Source organism: Zalophus californianus, chromosome 15 (assembly GCF_009762305.2).
Source record: "Zalophus californianus isolate mZalCal1 chromosome 15, mZalCal1.pri.v2, whole genome shotgun sequence".
In the NCBI taxonomy this organism is placed as follows: Eukaryota; Metazoa; Chordata; class Mammalia; order Carnivora; family Otariidae; genus Zalophus; species Zalophus californianus.
The window spans coordinates 6,663,383-6,678,727 of record NC_045609.1 but is presented as its reverse complement, the minus strand read 5'-3'; the positions used below and the strand labels follow the sequence as shown (position 1 = coordinate 6,678,727).

At 41.0% G+C, this 15,345-nt stretch overlaps 1 protein-coding gene across 3 annotated transcripts in view; it reads right to left on the bottom strand.

Moving 5' to 3' along the window:
• Positions 1-1,345: 1,345 nt before the first annotated feature.
• Positions 1,346-15,345, bottom strand: part of A1CF (APOBEC1 complementation factor) — a 77,641-nt gene continuing 63,641 nt past the window's right edge. Inside the window, exons 6-9 of one of the 3 annotated variants that reach the window (XM_027596762.2) lie at positions 15,035-15,240; positions 12,233-12,369; positions 11,371-11,513; positions 1,346-8,078 (exon numbers count right to left, since the gene is read on the bottom strand). In XM_027596762.2, the coding sequence (XP_027452563.1) occupies positions 7,927-8,078; positions 11,371-11,513; positions 12,233-12,369; positions 15,035-15,240 (638 nt within the window). In that variant the 3' untranslated portion in view covers positions 1,346-7,926. The remainder of the gene's footprint in view (positions 8,079-11,370; positions 11,514-12,232; positions 12,370-15,034; positions 15,241-15,345) is intronic. The other 2 variants (XM_027596760.2, XM_027596761.2) reach the window with 2 other exon arrangements.

Here is a 15,345-nt window from a genome sequence, read left to right as displayed (position 1 = left end):
GGACCACGTGTGCCGTAGTTCATTTTGCCCTCACCACTTCCCTGGGGGGCAGGTGTTGTGGCGGGCTCGGCTAGTTGTCCTCAATACTCCTTATTCCACTCTTCCATGGCAAAATGGTTTTTTATGGTTGCCCAGATGAGGACGGCAGTTCATGTCGTCCCTTGTGCCTTGGCGTGGCCACGTGCTTAAGTTCTGCCCAGCGGGGTGTCAGCCACTGTGAAGTGTGGTAACGTGCAGTTGCTCTCCTCAAGGGAAGGCTAGTTAGGGGGTCCTTCCCTCTCTTTCTTTCCATCTTCCTCTACCTTTCTATTTGGAATGTATATGCCACCATCTCAGTCGTGAGGTCGAGATCCTACCAGTAAGGAGGACAAGAAGAAAGACCGGTTCCTGACACCGTGAAGCATGATACCAGCATCATACTAGCTGTTGGGACTTCTGGGGCGAGGGATGGTAAATTGTTATCTGATGTAAAGCACTGCAATTTTGGGTAGGGTCATTGGCAGCCGACCCCAATCCTAGGGAATTTGGAACTTAGAAGTGGGGGCCACCTGTAACAGAGGCCAAATAGGGGGTGTTGGCCTAGTGCAGGGTTGGCGGACTTGTTGTAAAGGGCCAAATGGTAAATATTTTTGGCTTTGTGGGCCGTCCATGGTCTTGTCACAGCTTTTTCCTTTATGTTTATTTATTTATTTAAGATTTTATTTATTTATTTGAAAGAGAATGAGAGAGAGAGAGAGAGCACATGAGAGGGGGGAGGGTCAGAGGGAGAAGCAGACTCCCCACCGAGCAGGGAGCCTGATGCGGGACTCGATCCCGGGACTCCATCCCGGGACTCCAGGATCATGACCTGAGCCGAAGGCAGTCACTGAACCAACTGAGCCACCCAGGCGTCCCTTTTTCCTTTATGTTTAAATGCCTTTTAAAATGTAAAAAATGTCTTGGCTCAGTCCTTTGAAAAGCTCACAACCATTCTTAGCTCAAGGACCAACAAAACACAGGCAGCTGGTTCTGGCCTGGAGGGATGGTTTCTGACCCTCTGGTCTTGTCCATTAGGGATGGGCAAATGTTGGCCTCAGTGCCCACTGACCTTTCTGGAGGCACGCTTTCTCATTATGTGTAGTCTCTGGGTGTTTCTCTTGTTTTCTTTATTGACTGGAAAATAATGCATCTAATTATTAAATGTCATATTTACTCTCAGAAGATGCACCAGAGGGAACTTTTACAAAAGAGGCGAATGTAAAGAAATCACCAAAAGGATACCTGTAATTATAGTAATTAATATTGAGGTATTTACTCAAAAGAAGAGTAAAACTGTGGCATTCAGGAGAGAAAAAGAGAAATCAGCAACTCATGTTGGTACTTTTTAAAACTTTATAATGTTACTTGAAAATTCAATTGAAACCATGTTGTCATCTTGAAATTACACTAGTCATCACAATACTGCATTACTTCTCATTTTACGTGATTTATGATCCTGTGGTACCATTATGTTTATATCTTCCAAACTCATGATCGTTTTCCCAATGAACGGATGTTGTAATTTTACTTGCTATATTATGATAGATCACAGTTCTATAAAATACTGTACTCAAAGTACAAAAATAAGTGCCTTATGCACATTCTTTAATACTGTTTTTAATCTCTCTTTTTTGGTACCTCAGCTAACTAACTTCACATAAATAAAGTCATTAATAACAACAAGGAGAAGAAGCAAGAGATGGTTTAACACCTGGAAACCAGAGACGCAGTTTGCTGACAGCATTTTTTTTTTCGTTGATAGGGAATAATGATGTCTGACTCTGTTGCAGTCAGAAAAGTAGGGGGGAAAAAAAGAATTCATGAAGGAATAGAAACAAAAATACCAATAATTATATGAAACATTTAAACCAGTGACAATGATGGATTGATTTTAAATACACTTATCTGTGGCTCTTCTCCTGAGAGCCCCTAAATCTCTTAGGAATTACAGAAGAAAGTACCAAATTTCAAAATAAAATGTACATTTGAAAAAAACATGTATACCTCATTGCAAGTTATTTATTGCAAAACATATAGGTATAGATAAGGCTTGTTAAAAAGATTTCGAATTTTATAAACACGGGTATATTTAGAAAACAGAAATAGTTAATAATCAAAATGTTTTCAAGTGAGTAACAAAGCATACCTGCTCTTTAATGTCATAAATCAGTATGTAAACTTGTCAATTCCACCTTTTAAAGCATATTTTAAAGCTTCTGGACCTCTAATGAAAATTGTTTTTCCTTTTTTATTTTTTTCACTTTTATGTTTCTTCTGGGGAACATATTTGAAAACTCATCTTACTTGAATAGCAATAATTATAGGTGAAGAGTTGTATGAATCTTTAAAAAGGCTTACTGTGCCCGCCTAGTATTTGGCAGTAATAGTTGAAACTTAAAATTTAGAACAGAGTTGGTTTAACGGTGGGGATTCCGACTAAGTGAAACAAACTACCGACTGGTACTGGTGAACTTAAGTGTAATTATATTCAGTTTATAAAAATGCAGAATGGATCACTAGGCTGTGAACTCCACTGTGGAATTACACACACACACACACACACACACACACACACACACGCAAATGTTCCTAGTTTCTGGCATAAGAGCAGGTTCATAGTAAATACAGATGGATCACACATTCTATGAAGGAGAGGCTTGTGGCTTTATAGCAGTAGAGATTATAATTTGTTTATTTTCTTCACTAAGAGTAAGAATTAATCTTAGTGAAGAAAATAAGAAAAGAAAAAAAAAAGGAGACATAAAGATGGGGTCACTGTATGTTGTCTGAATTGGGACACATTTGTGAGTATGAAGGGCTATTGTTAACATGGTTACGGTGGGACCACAGACATAAGCCGGGGCTGTCCCTGCAAACCGGGACCTACCATCACCCCAGAGACATTGCTAAACCCTGGGTGGGGTTAACATTCTTCAGGTTCCAAGAATTTCCTGCCGGCAGCTTACTTTCTTTAAAGCACTGTTTCTTGGCATCTCCCCTCCCCTTAGACAAAGGAATATAGGTGAAGAGAAAACAAGGTACATTCAAGAGGAGAAAAGTGAAGGAGGGAGATGCGGAAGTGTTCTAGATTTCATTCCAGGCACGTTTGAATGAATGGAAGCTTCTCGTTTCCAGAAAAATAAGTGAATTATTTTTCACTTCTATATTGGTTACTAATTTCTCTTCACTATTAGCTGAAGTTTAACGTTTTCTTTTAACTTTTCTACAAAACTGAGGTGACCTGGGGATGCAAACAGTTAACATTCTCCCATCAGTGAACCTATGTGTTCAAGGTATGCAGTGCTGTCCCTATTAAACTCACACATTTTACTTTCTATATAAACACTGTAAAAAAATATGGCTTTTAAAGTGGATATTTTGGGAACAATAGAATATTCTGTATCTATGTTTTTATTGACTGAAATTTTAAAAAAATGTTTTACTCCATAAGTAAAGTGGTAGGGCATGGGGGTCAGAAAATCTCATTTTTTTTTAAAGATTTTATTTATTTGAGAGTGAGAATGAGAGATAGAGAGCACGAGAGGGAAGAAGGTCAGAGGGAGAAGCAGACTCCCTGCTGAGCAAGGAGCCTGATGCGGGACTTGATCCCGGGACTCCAGGATCATGACCTGAGCCGAAGGCAGTCGCTTAACCAACTGAGCCATCCAGGCGCCCAGAAAAATCTCATTTTTCTAATGGTTTTACTCATTATAGCAGGACTTGCTTTACTTTGCTCTAACGTTGGCAAATATAAATATATATATCCTGGTGGCCACATTACATTTTCTTTGGCTATGTTCTTGTAAAGCTTGAAGCCTTTTCAGGACATCAGTAGAATGAAGTAAAATCTCAGCATCAAATTTGATGATCAGGTCAATTAAACACGTAACTAGTACATATCAGGTAGGAATATCGATTGCCTAGTTTCTCTGTCTTCCAATAAGTACATTAAAATTCCTAAATTATGCTACCAATATTTTCTTTTACAAGTATTTATCACAAAGTTCACTTAAGGTGTCACATTTGAAACCTAGTTTCATCTTGGACAGATGTATCTACAATAGGTAAAAATGTATCCACAGGATACAAAAAGTACCAAGTCTCCAGGTTAAGTTGTAGGTACATTTCATCTCCTGGGATTTTCTGTATGAATGCAAGGAGGGCATAAGTGATCATAGCCTCATGTGAATCCTGGAACACTTTGTTCACTTTTAATTGTAAGTTACTTTTGGGAAATCTTAGATAGGCCTGGAGTTGCACGGCAATAATACATTTTTTCCAACTTTGTAGCTTTGGAAAGACAATCTACTCAAAATACTAACTTTCTTTACTAACCCACATTCTTGAAAAGGCAACCTGGAGAATCCCCCAGTGCCCCATGGATTCAAATTGTGACCCAGTTGTCCAAGGCAGAACTATAAAACAGTCATTGAAAAATACAGTGAAAATGAACATCAATTGAAAATTATATTGAGACAATATTTATGAAAAGCTAATCTATGTGATTTGAGGAATGTGTGTGTGTGTGTGTGTGTGTGTGTGTGTGTTTAATTTTAAGTAAAACTAAAACTAATTTCCTGAATAACTATTATCAATACATAGCTATTGTGATTTCCATCCACCATTAAAAAGTTAAGGAACTATGGTTTGTTAGATATGTTTTGAAGTCAGTATTTTCTTAACACGAGGTAGCTTTCTAGCAGCATTTTGGGTGTTTTTTTATCCAAACACAGTGTGGTTTGGCCTGATACCAGGATTGGGCAGGAGTAGGAGAAGAAACCTCGCTATGTAGGAGAATGGTTATGTTGTTGTGGTTAAGGATGGTCTTCTAGCTACGGTAATGGGGTGAGAACAGGCAGCATTTTTACAAGTAAGAAAATTGATGTCCAATCTCCCTGCTGCTCCATTTCCTCCTAAATAACAGTGGTTGATTTTAATTTTCACTAAGCTATTAATTACCAAAATTTAGAAACTCAGTTCTTACTTACTAGATGCTTCTAAATTATTTGTTTGGGTATTCTGTTATCACTTGGTTGGTTGCCTCATTTTAATTTCCTCTTTATATGAAGAGTTTTTTTTCTAGGAAACAATGAAGTAAGAAATAACAAAAAAATAGATACTGATGCACAAGATATAATAGGTATTAAATAGGTGCTGATGTCCGAAGTCTAAAAATGTGAACATCATGCAAAATAAACCTTAGGTTCTACACATGATTTTTAAAAATCCCAGTTTTTAAAGTTTCGAACTCATTAGAGCCGTATCATGAGTTTATAGGGCTGTGTAGTTGCCCTACAATACTTAGTTTGGGCAAAGTAAATACAGATGGTACAGTAGACACACTGATACTTTCTATGAGTATGTTCTAATGGAATTCAAAGTATTCTCTAGATTTTACTAGAGTGAAGTAAAACTTCAGTAAAAAGTCAAACCACATCTACTCACTTGAATAAAATCGGTCCTTAGAAAGTAAATGTACAAATGCTTGTGTTTCCTCAGGCAAGTAATGAGATGGTGCTCCAGGGGCAATTTTCTCGATACTGTGATGATTTTGTATATTTAGGTTTCTGTTCTTAGCCTTTAAAAAGAATCGTAAGGATTTAATCTGGAATAAAGATTTTTCTCATATAAGATTCCTGTACTAACTAACTGTTCATTCTGATTACATTTAAAACTCTTCTGGATCAGACCTTCTTTCTATTTGGCATTGGCTAGACATCCAGAGCACTGTTTTCTTTTTTCTATTTTCAAAGATCTTAAAGAACATGAAAACTTTTGCTCTTGGAATTTGGAATGCTGTTTTGGACTCTTAACGACTTTTTGGACTAAGTAGGAACTTGCCTGCCCCGCTGTCATTACTCTTTTAGAGTATAAAAGCAGGTCTGTAGGAGAATGTTGATTTGGACCTAAGAATTGCTGATGGAGGAATTTTTCACTTTCTCATTTTTAAAATTAGTTTGGTCCAAGAGTTCGTCTGAAGCCAATATGAATTATATTTAGATTCGTACGTTTTATGAGCTGAATATTTATAAAAAATATTATTTGGCTATCTGTTTTAACTTAGACAAAATTTTTTCTTGCATTTTTTTCTATTTAATGGAAGTGAAATAAATAAGGGAAACGCTAGGGGGTAGGGTTGAAATACAAAGACTATAGCCATTCCCAAAGTTAGCTGCACACTGAAATCACCTAAGATCTTTAAATGCTGAGGCCAGGCTTCTCCCCGTGATACTCTAACGTAATGGGTATCCGGCGCCATCTTGGCACCGGCAGTCTGAAAAGCGCTTCCGGCGTTCCTAAAGTGCAGCAAGTTTGGGAACCACTAGCCTAGGGCATGTGAGGAACAATACGTAAAGCCAAAAGCACCCAGCCTTTCCGAGCGTGTGAGCTGTAGCCTTGAGGCCTTTGATGTCTGATTGGAGTTAACAGAACTGAAAGGTTATAAGGACTTTTAACTGTTGCTGGAATTTAGCTGATTTTGACTGGAATCTGGGCTGATGTTGGATCACAGGATTCCAATCAAGAGTTGACAAATTTTTCTGTCTTTGTATTTATGTTTTCCTTTGAGTCCTGCAGAATTGTGCCAGGGGTGTTTTTTGTTTTTTAGCCGGAAATTCTGGTGCTGTATGTCTTAAAGCACTAATGAGACAGAAGCAGTGGTGATTGGTGTTTGAAATTCAGAGCTCGATTATTTCTGTTTTGAACAAAAAGCTGTCATTTACGAGTATGGCAAGAAAGTAGTGCCGTCTGCTCCCTCCGTCCCAGGTTTTGTAGCTCCTACATTCTCATGAGATGTTCCTGGAGAGAGGCCTAAAGCCCTAGGGAACTTTGGTCCCGAACACCCTTGCTGGGTGTCTAAGAATCCACTTCTAATCAGCAGTGGGGGGTGTAAGGTTTTCTGTGACCACTTCAAGACCAAAGGGCTTGATATGGTAAAGCCGTCTGATATTTGTTGAAAGTAGAAGGAAGGCAAGGTAGAAGGTTCCTTGGCAGCTTGACTCTAAGTGGGTTAGACAGTCCAAGGCTGACCCCACGTTAATAGAACCGTCTCTGAATGCTGGATGGTGGTCTGGGTGCCGCAAAAACACCCAAGAAACGAGAGTAGACCTTCACTTCTCTGTTTCAAATGACTTTTCAGCCCATTCGCTGAATAGGAAGAAGCATCCTATGTGATACTCTATATATTGGATGTACTTTTTTTTTATGGTATTTGACATGAGGAAGATGCGACTGATATGAAAACAAATCCAGGTGGACAAGTCAAAATGTTTAAAATGAGAAGAAGCCATTTTAAGTTGGGGTGATTATTGTGTTGGGGGACCCTTGGGAAGGATGGGAGCTCCAGGGAAGAAGAGGTGCATTAATAAATAAACAGTGGGCCTGGATTCATTGTATCCTCACCCACAACACCTCCCATTGATTTCCAGGCGGTCCCCGGGGGGCGGTAGGGGGCAAGGAGATGGCGATCTAGGACAGGTTGATTCGGTAGAATTTTCAGACAGAAGCGATGCTGGCCCCCATCAAACGGTTAAGACTCTGGGGTTTACTTGCCTCCCCTTGTTGCCCCTAACTGGCCAGGTCTGCTCAGCCCCGGAACGCCTGTAAGGGTTGAGAGATCTCTCTCCACATCATCAGGGTGCATAATGCACGCCCCAGTCACTCAGGAACCTGGGAGAACCAGCTTTTGGGGGCAATGGCTCTTAACTTTTCTGGCAGACAGAAGGCTTCTTGACACTTGATTTCACTGGGAATTCATTCTCGTATCCTGGTTCTACCATTAGTATAAGCTGTGCAGTCTCAAGAAAGGCGTCTCTTTAGGAAAAGCAGGACTTGTGATCGTAAGGAAACTGAGAGGTTTATTTCTTCTAGAGACAGTTTCACGTGTCTTAACTTAAAAGGAAGATTTCTTCAGAAGGCTCCATATGCATCCCCTCGGGCAGTCACTGCAAAAGTGGGGTAGACCTCATATGTTGTATATGCTGCTAAATCCTGTCCGAGGGTCACCGCCTGTTTGAGCTGGGCTGCGGACATGGGTGCCGTTGCACTGGGGACAGCATATCCTGGAGGAGAGGCAGAGAAAACCTCATCAAAAGCCATTCACACTCGCTCCCTCTTGCTTTATCGTCTTCTCGTTGGAAGATGAAAAGTTAACCTCGCTTAAAGCCAAAAGTTAATATGCACATTTAAAAAAAAGTGAACTCAGGGGACCTAATATCTAGACTCATTGATTAGGGCACCGCGTGCCTCAAAGTGAGGTCAGCCGCATGTGCCGGAACGACTTCATGCTTAGAAAACTGGAAACACCGGGGGGAGAGTCCAAGACATGGAAACTTAACAGGATGCCGAGGTAATTAAAGCTTGAGATTTAGAACTTTTTCAGAGGCTCTCAGAGCTTATAAGGGAGGGGAGGTGACTGATGGGTTGGCAGGGCTGATGGGTGGGGCTCTGCGGGTCTGCTTCCGTACCCATGCCCCCCACCTAAATGAAATGTTAAAAACCATTGCTTTTACCGAAGACACAGAGGGAGTGGGTAGACCGGTAGGAAGAATTTGGAAAGTTTTATTACGTTTCTACATAGCACCATAAAGGCAAATACCTGGCCTGTTTACATTTAGACCTAACCGGGAAGGGCAAAGACCTCTTGCATCACCACCAAGCTGTCCGGTGTATTTGGATGATGCTCGTGCTCACCTTCAGACAGCCCAGGGCTTTGCGTGGTAAGGAGACCATCATGTGCGGTCACATTAGTATCATGTCTGGCTGGATTGACAGTCACGTTTAGAGAAAAGGGCATAACCTCTATCCTACAAAAGCAATGTTTCCCTGTTAATGTTTTAGATCAAAATTAAGCTATTTCTGAGATGATCCAAAAACGTGTGAGGATGACAAGAAAAAGGGGAAAATTTTACTTAAGCAACAAACAGGGACCTGATTTAAAAAACAACAACAACAAAACAGTCCCTTTGGTTTATGTGCTGTGGCAGTCATCCCAAACCCAGACACACTGATTTCTTTCTGGTGGCTTCTCAGGAAGTGGACGCACGGAGCTGGCTGGACTATTTTTTAAAAAATTAAATCCACTCCTTGGCTTGGGCACTTTGGCCAGTAATGCTGACTAAGGCACTAACTGAAGTTTGGTATGTTTTCCAAGGATGTGAGAAATGTGTTACCAATTATGATTTTGGAAATAGTATTTCTAAATAAGTGAGTAAGAAATACACATGTGTGAGAGCGTGTGCGTATGTGCATGTGTCATAGATTTTATCCCTGGGGATTTTGAATTTTCTTTTTCAATTTGGCTACTTTTTTAAAATTTTTATTTCATTATGTTATGTTAATCACCGTACATTAGATCATTAGTTTTTGATGTAGTGTTCCATGTTCATTGTTTGCGTGTAACACCCAGTGCTCCACGCAGAACGTGCCCCCATCACCGGGCTAACCCATCCCCCCACCCCCTCCCCTCTGGAACCCTTCCGTTTGTTTCTCAGAGTCCATGGTGTCTCATGGTTCATCTCCCCCTCTGATTTCCCCCCCTTCATTTTTCCCTTCCTGCTATCTCCTCCTCCTCCTCCTCCTCCTCCTCCTCCTCCTCCTCCTTCTTCTTTTTCTTCTTCTTCTTTTTTAACAGATAGTGTATTATTTGTTTCAGAGGTACTTTCTTAAGTGCAAGAGTATTTGGATTTTAAACAGATTCTTCCCTTGGAGCCTATTATTCTTTGCTTGACTCCACAGCAGAGTTATAAGAGAGGCTCTCAAATTCTTAGGCATTCCCAAGACAACTCCCATGCCCTAAATATTTTTTACTTCTTGCAGGAGCAAACAGAAGGGAGGAAAAGGTCAAACATTCTGAGGTGAAAGCGAATCCTTTCCAATGTGCAAGCAAACTGTAACAATTCTGACAGGGGCTTATTTATTTTTATAGTACATTAGTTAGCCGTCTTTGGGGGGGTGCAGCTTTCCATGAGACAGGGGCTCACCTTTCTCCAAGAACTGAGAAACCCAGGCACAGGTCCCCAGTAGACAGACATTTCAACACCCCACTCTGTGGAAAGCGAGCCCAGGGTTGGTGGCCCCAGCGCAGCCCAGGGGACCTGCCCTCTGTGGCAGGCAGCAGCTGCGGCCTTGGTAACCTTGCAGGGGTGCACGACCCCTCCTCCCCACATTCTACAGAACAAAGCTGGAATTGAGGTCGTGTTCGGGTGTGGAGCGTGGTTATTTGCCAGGATGGAAAACATATTTGCCGTTTTTGAGAAACAAAAGAAAACAAGAGTGAGCCCAGGTGCTGTGGATGGGAGGAATACAGCAGTTCTCACACCTGAACGTGACCAGTACATGACTGAATGGATTGATAGAAACGCCTTGTGTCTGGGTCCATTCAGATCTCTGGACTGGTCTTAAGGGAGGTCCGTCGACACAATGACACATTGGAGTGACCAATGTCTTCAAAAGAAATGAACTTTGCTTGCTAAAAAAGAATGGGGTTATTCAGACTAACTGTTAAGGAAAGATTTCCAAAGCAAATTTCTTGTCTGGTACTTTTTAATATCTAGAGGGTTCATTTTTTTTAATTATTAGCTTTTTGCTGTAGGTACATAACAAATGGGGAAAAGTCTTTTAAATGGGACCCTGAAGGTGATCTGCAGAGAGGCTTTATTCTGAGCAAATCGCGTATGCTCCAGTCCAAAATCATAGAACAAATAAATGAGAGCCGATTATCTTAAATATTGAAAGGTTCCCTCTTTCTCTCTCTCTGTCTCTCTCACACACAGAGTTTTTGATTTAAAACAATTTAAGAAAAATGTGAGCTACACATTTCTTTCAGAAAGCAAAGCAATAAAAGTCAAGTTGAGTCGAAGATTAGGGTTGTGCAGGGAGTCCAAGGACTCCTTAAAAGCCATTGACCTTGGCCAAATTCCTTAATCATTCCTGTCCTTGGTTCCTTCAACTGTAGCATTATGCTACAACCTGCCTCTTGCAGCATCATGACCTTTGCTGGCATAATATAAAGCATGCTGAGCATTTAGGGGAACACCTGGCACGCAGATAAACAACTACTAATAGGTAGTTCCAAACTCTCTTACCTAAAAAGTAAAAACCCCACCCAACCTGACGCAGAGACTGGCTCTTTCAAGGTCATTCAGCTGCAGGGGCCAAGCTGAGACTAGACCCCACTTCCACTCCTTGGGGAACCTTGATGGTTCACGCATCTGCCCAGTGTTTTTGGTCACAGATGGTGTAAATTGGATTTATTGCGGGTGGAGTTTAAAAACACTCTCAGAGTTCATGGTACCAAGGGGGTGTTTCTCAAACACCCGGGGCAGGTGCCATTTCTGGCGCCATTTTCCCTACCTGGGAAGGCAGTGGCGGCAGCTGCCGTGGTGGGGGCTTCGGCCCCGTCGGTGGGAATGCCCAGCGTCTGCAGGGTGTACTCGGCCGCGTAGGTCTTCGCTTCATCCACGTAGGCACTCAGTTTCGGAGGCGTGAAGGGGTGGCTGCAAGGCATATTCAGTCATTACATTTGAGGACCCGAGATGGGGGAAAACCCAAGTCGCTGTTCGTGGGCTAAGATGAGCAGATGATGGAATTTTATGTGTGTGGTCTTCTCTTCGTTCTCTTTGCACTGAAGACTTCTACAGGTATATGCACGTAGGGATGTTTGTGACCTGACCCAGGACAGCGGTGATTGATAGGACATGCCTGGAGCACACCTGTAACTCTCACACGGTTTTTCTAAGGTACAGGTGAAACAGGATGGTTCCTAAAATATGTAGAAATGCAGGCTTGAGGTGGTGATACCCAACAACAGAGAGGATCTTTGATCCAAAATATAAGTGACCGGGCATGGTGTTGTCATGTACAAAATGGCAGTTTCATATGGTTCAAACTAAATACTACACAGATAAAAGAATGGGCTATAGATCTGATTCCTGTTCCATTTTATGTCTGTAGTTTTTTATTGGTTGATTATACTACGCAGTCTTCATTGTCTGTGTGAAATTCGGGGCCTCTGAGATGCCAGTCTCCCACTTGGCACGTACATCCCAACTACACATCTCAATGTTTGCATTTAATGAAAAATGAGCAAGGAGTAGATGTAAGTGTTTCTCTTATTTGGATAGTGATAAAATATTGATTTTACAAGAGACTTGATTTACAAGAGACTCTTATTCTAAAAAGCTTAAAAGATTAGGAATTTGGAGATGTTACCCACATTGCAGGATTCTGGCTGGCCAGGGCAGGAATGGTTATTTTGTATAAGAATAGTTGTCTTTGATCTTGTCCAATGGCTGAGTGCAGCTGATACACTGGTTGTCCCCAGTTGTTTTTCTGACAAATTTCTTCTAGTATCTACAGGAGTAAAAAAAAAAAAAAAAAGTGATTTCCCTTTCAAATGTCACATTTGCATTATTTCTCCAGCTTTCAGGGTTTGAAACTCTAATCTTCAGTGCTTAAGCTAATGTAAGAAAATACAAAATGCCATATGGTTTAATGACTCATAAAATTTAAGATGAACTCAACTTGAACTCCATTTAAAATGTTATGTCGACCAATTCATAAAAATCATTTTCACACCATTTATTCTAATATGTTTTTAGTTTAGTCCATTAGCCGTAACTTTTTTACCAATAGTTTAATTTTATGATTTGTTTGATATATTTCTTCCATTAAAAAAATGGACATTTCAGCACTGTGTGGTTGGACTCCCTCATGACTACCGTCCATCCTCCTGTTTATAATGGTTTAGAGAAAATAACCTAAGAATATATTCTTAACTTCATGTCGTTTGTCATAGGGTTTTAACTTCACATTTTCATAAAAAATCGAGTTAAAAAGTTTAGTGGTTACCAGTTACTGATGAGCATCAATAGATGGATGTTGACAGCTACAATGTCTTTGTTTGGCAAAATACCACTTCTGGTTGTTTTTACAAAGACCTGAGTTTTAGAATCTTCCTGCATGCTTTTTTCTGCCTTTATCACTACTCCAAACTGAATCTCGTCTAAAGGCACCCAATTTTTTTTTTTCATCCTGAAGCCATTTTCAGTGGTCCACCTGCCCCGATGCTCCCACGAGTCAGCAGACTCAGGAAACTGTGCAAAACAGGGCCTAAGTCTGAAAAGAATAAGACTTGGGGACAGAACCGTGCCCTGGGCTGACTCCATGGAGCTTCTTATCTCATTGGTTCTGACACGAGTCCAGCTGCAATTGCAGGGCCTTTTCCAGTTTATTAAATTTGTGGATTGCTCCTATTTCCTTTAGTGACTTTTGCTTGTGACTACTCTTGGCTGTGTAGCATCTCTTGTCGTCTACAAAGCATTCCTGAAGGTTCCTGGGCACCAGTAGACTACTCTAGCTGGCAGACATTCCCGTTGTGCAAACACAAGCTCAAAGAGTACGGACGCTAACTCCTGACTCTGCTGGGCACGCCTTGTTTCCCTGCTCTTGTCGGATGCCCATGACCCCACCATGGGGCTGTTAAGGCTCCATCTACATTGGTTTGGGTTGGCATAGCCTTCAATTTCTAAGCCGACCTTGTAGAGATTCAGACTAAAGAAATTTCATTAGTTTGGAGAGGGAGTTCCTTACATATCCCTATAAACCATGACCAATTTCTAACCTGGGTTTAATAGAAGCAGCAGAGATTATTCATCACACGGTGGGAGCTCCTGGAACTATTATATGGAATTTATAATGATTATTATTTTTTATTTTCTTTAAAGATTTCTAAGTATTCCAGGTCCTTAATGAGGTTCCTTATTTTGGATTTTAACCCAAGATTGACTGGATGACAAGCTTTTGTGTTTTCTAAGCAAAGCTTTACCATGACACTTAGTAGAATTGACAATAATGATCTGTTGATGTGTCTGTATCCTCTCACTGGATTGTCATATGATTTTTGATGGCAAGGACTGCATTATATTCCCTTTTCCATGCCCAGCACCTAACACAGTACTCGGTGTATGGTGGATGCCCAATAAATGGCTCTTGAACAAACAAATGAAGGCTGTGTACCACTCTGCTAGGGATCCTTATTTTTAATTGCCTGGGTAGGGTTAGTAGAAACCTTAGATGAGCTAATTGGTATGTATTAGACAGCCATTGATCCTACAAAAATAATAAGATGAGCTTTTAGAAAGCCATGCTTTCTACTTGATTGCAATCATAAGGCTACTTCCATACATTTGGGGCTTATACCTTTGGACCTGGAGTAGGGATGTTTCCTTTAGGGTCCACAAACTCTATCTCTGAACAACTGGGTATGGCTTCTTCAGCCAGTGTCTCTACAGAAAGCCTGGCATGTACTGTACACCCACAGGGAACAGGCTCAGGGCTCACACAGATCCTGTTTTGTTTTGTTTTTACCCCTGTTATTCACTTTCCACCCTGGAACAGCTTTTATAACATCTCATTTTCCAATAATAAAAACCACAGCCTCATGCAGAAATATGGAAACTTGGAGCTGTGGAATGAAAGCATTAAAAATTCACCATCATGCCCCTCCCCAAGCATAATCATTGTGGGAGACCTAATTGGATATGATAGATGGCATCTTATCATTAGTACAAGTCCATGATATCACCATGGATGGTATGGTGTTTTCTCTCACACCCAGTGTTTCCAATAAAAGATGTCCTAAGTGGCCTATTCATTCCCTGTCTTGAATACTCTCCATTAGCCAACTCCTACGCAGTAGGCAGTTATTTTGAGTTCTTTGCTTCATTTTATTTCCGTGTAAGTTTGATAATTCTTAATGGCTTTCAGGACCTTTGCATTCCAGTTCAGATTATTTGGGAAATATATGAAAGCCTGTGCTGGAACAGTGAGTGGCACTCAGCGGTTAGCGTTCTCTCACAGTACCTTATGTGGATTGGCCACTTTACCTATTTAGCAAAACAAAACAAAACAAAACAATAGCCCAAGTAGGGATCCAGTCAGGTCATTTGATGAAAGGCAAATGTTGATGGTCTTTGGCCTAACTTAAGGAAAGTGTCTCTGGAATAACATTACCTACCTGGGGAGCCAGTTTAATTCCTTGGGGTTTTAAAGTGACGGGATTCATTGGGGTGAGCTCCATCCCAGGTAAAATGTCATAGAGTTTGTCTTCTCTCTTGTCTCCCTTGACCTGGTATCCGCGACCCAGGCCTGCATAGGCCAAGTAACCGCGGCCGGCAAGTCCTTTCACTCCCGCGGCCCCTACAGGTACATTCATGTAAATTTCTAGGAACGTAAGAAGGCATTAAACTGAATCAAACCACCAGAAGATCACCCTGAATCTTACTGTAATGGAAAAGTTAGCCCAAGTCACATTGATCATTGCCCTCA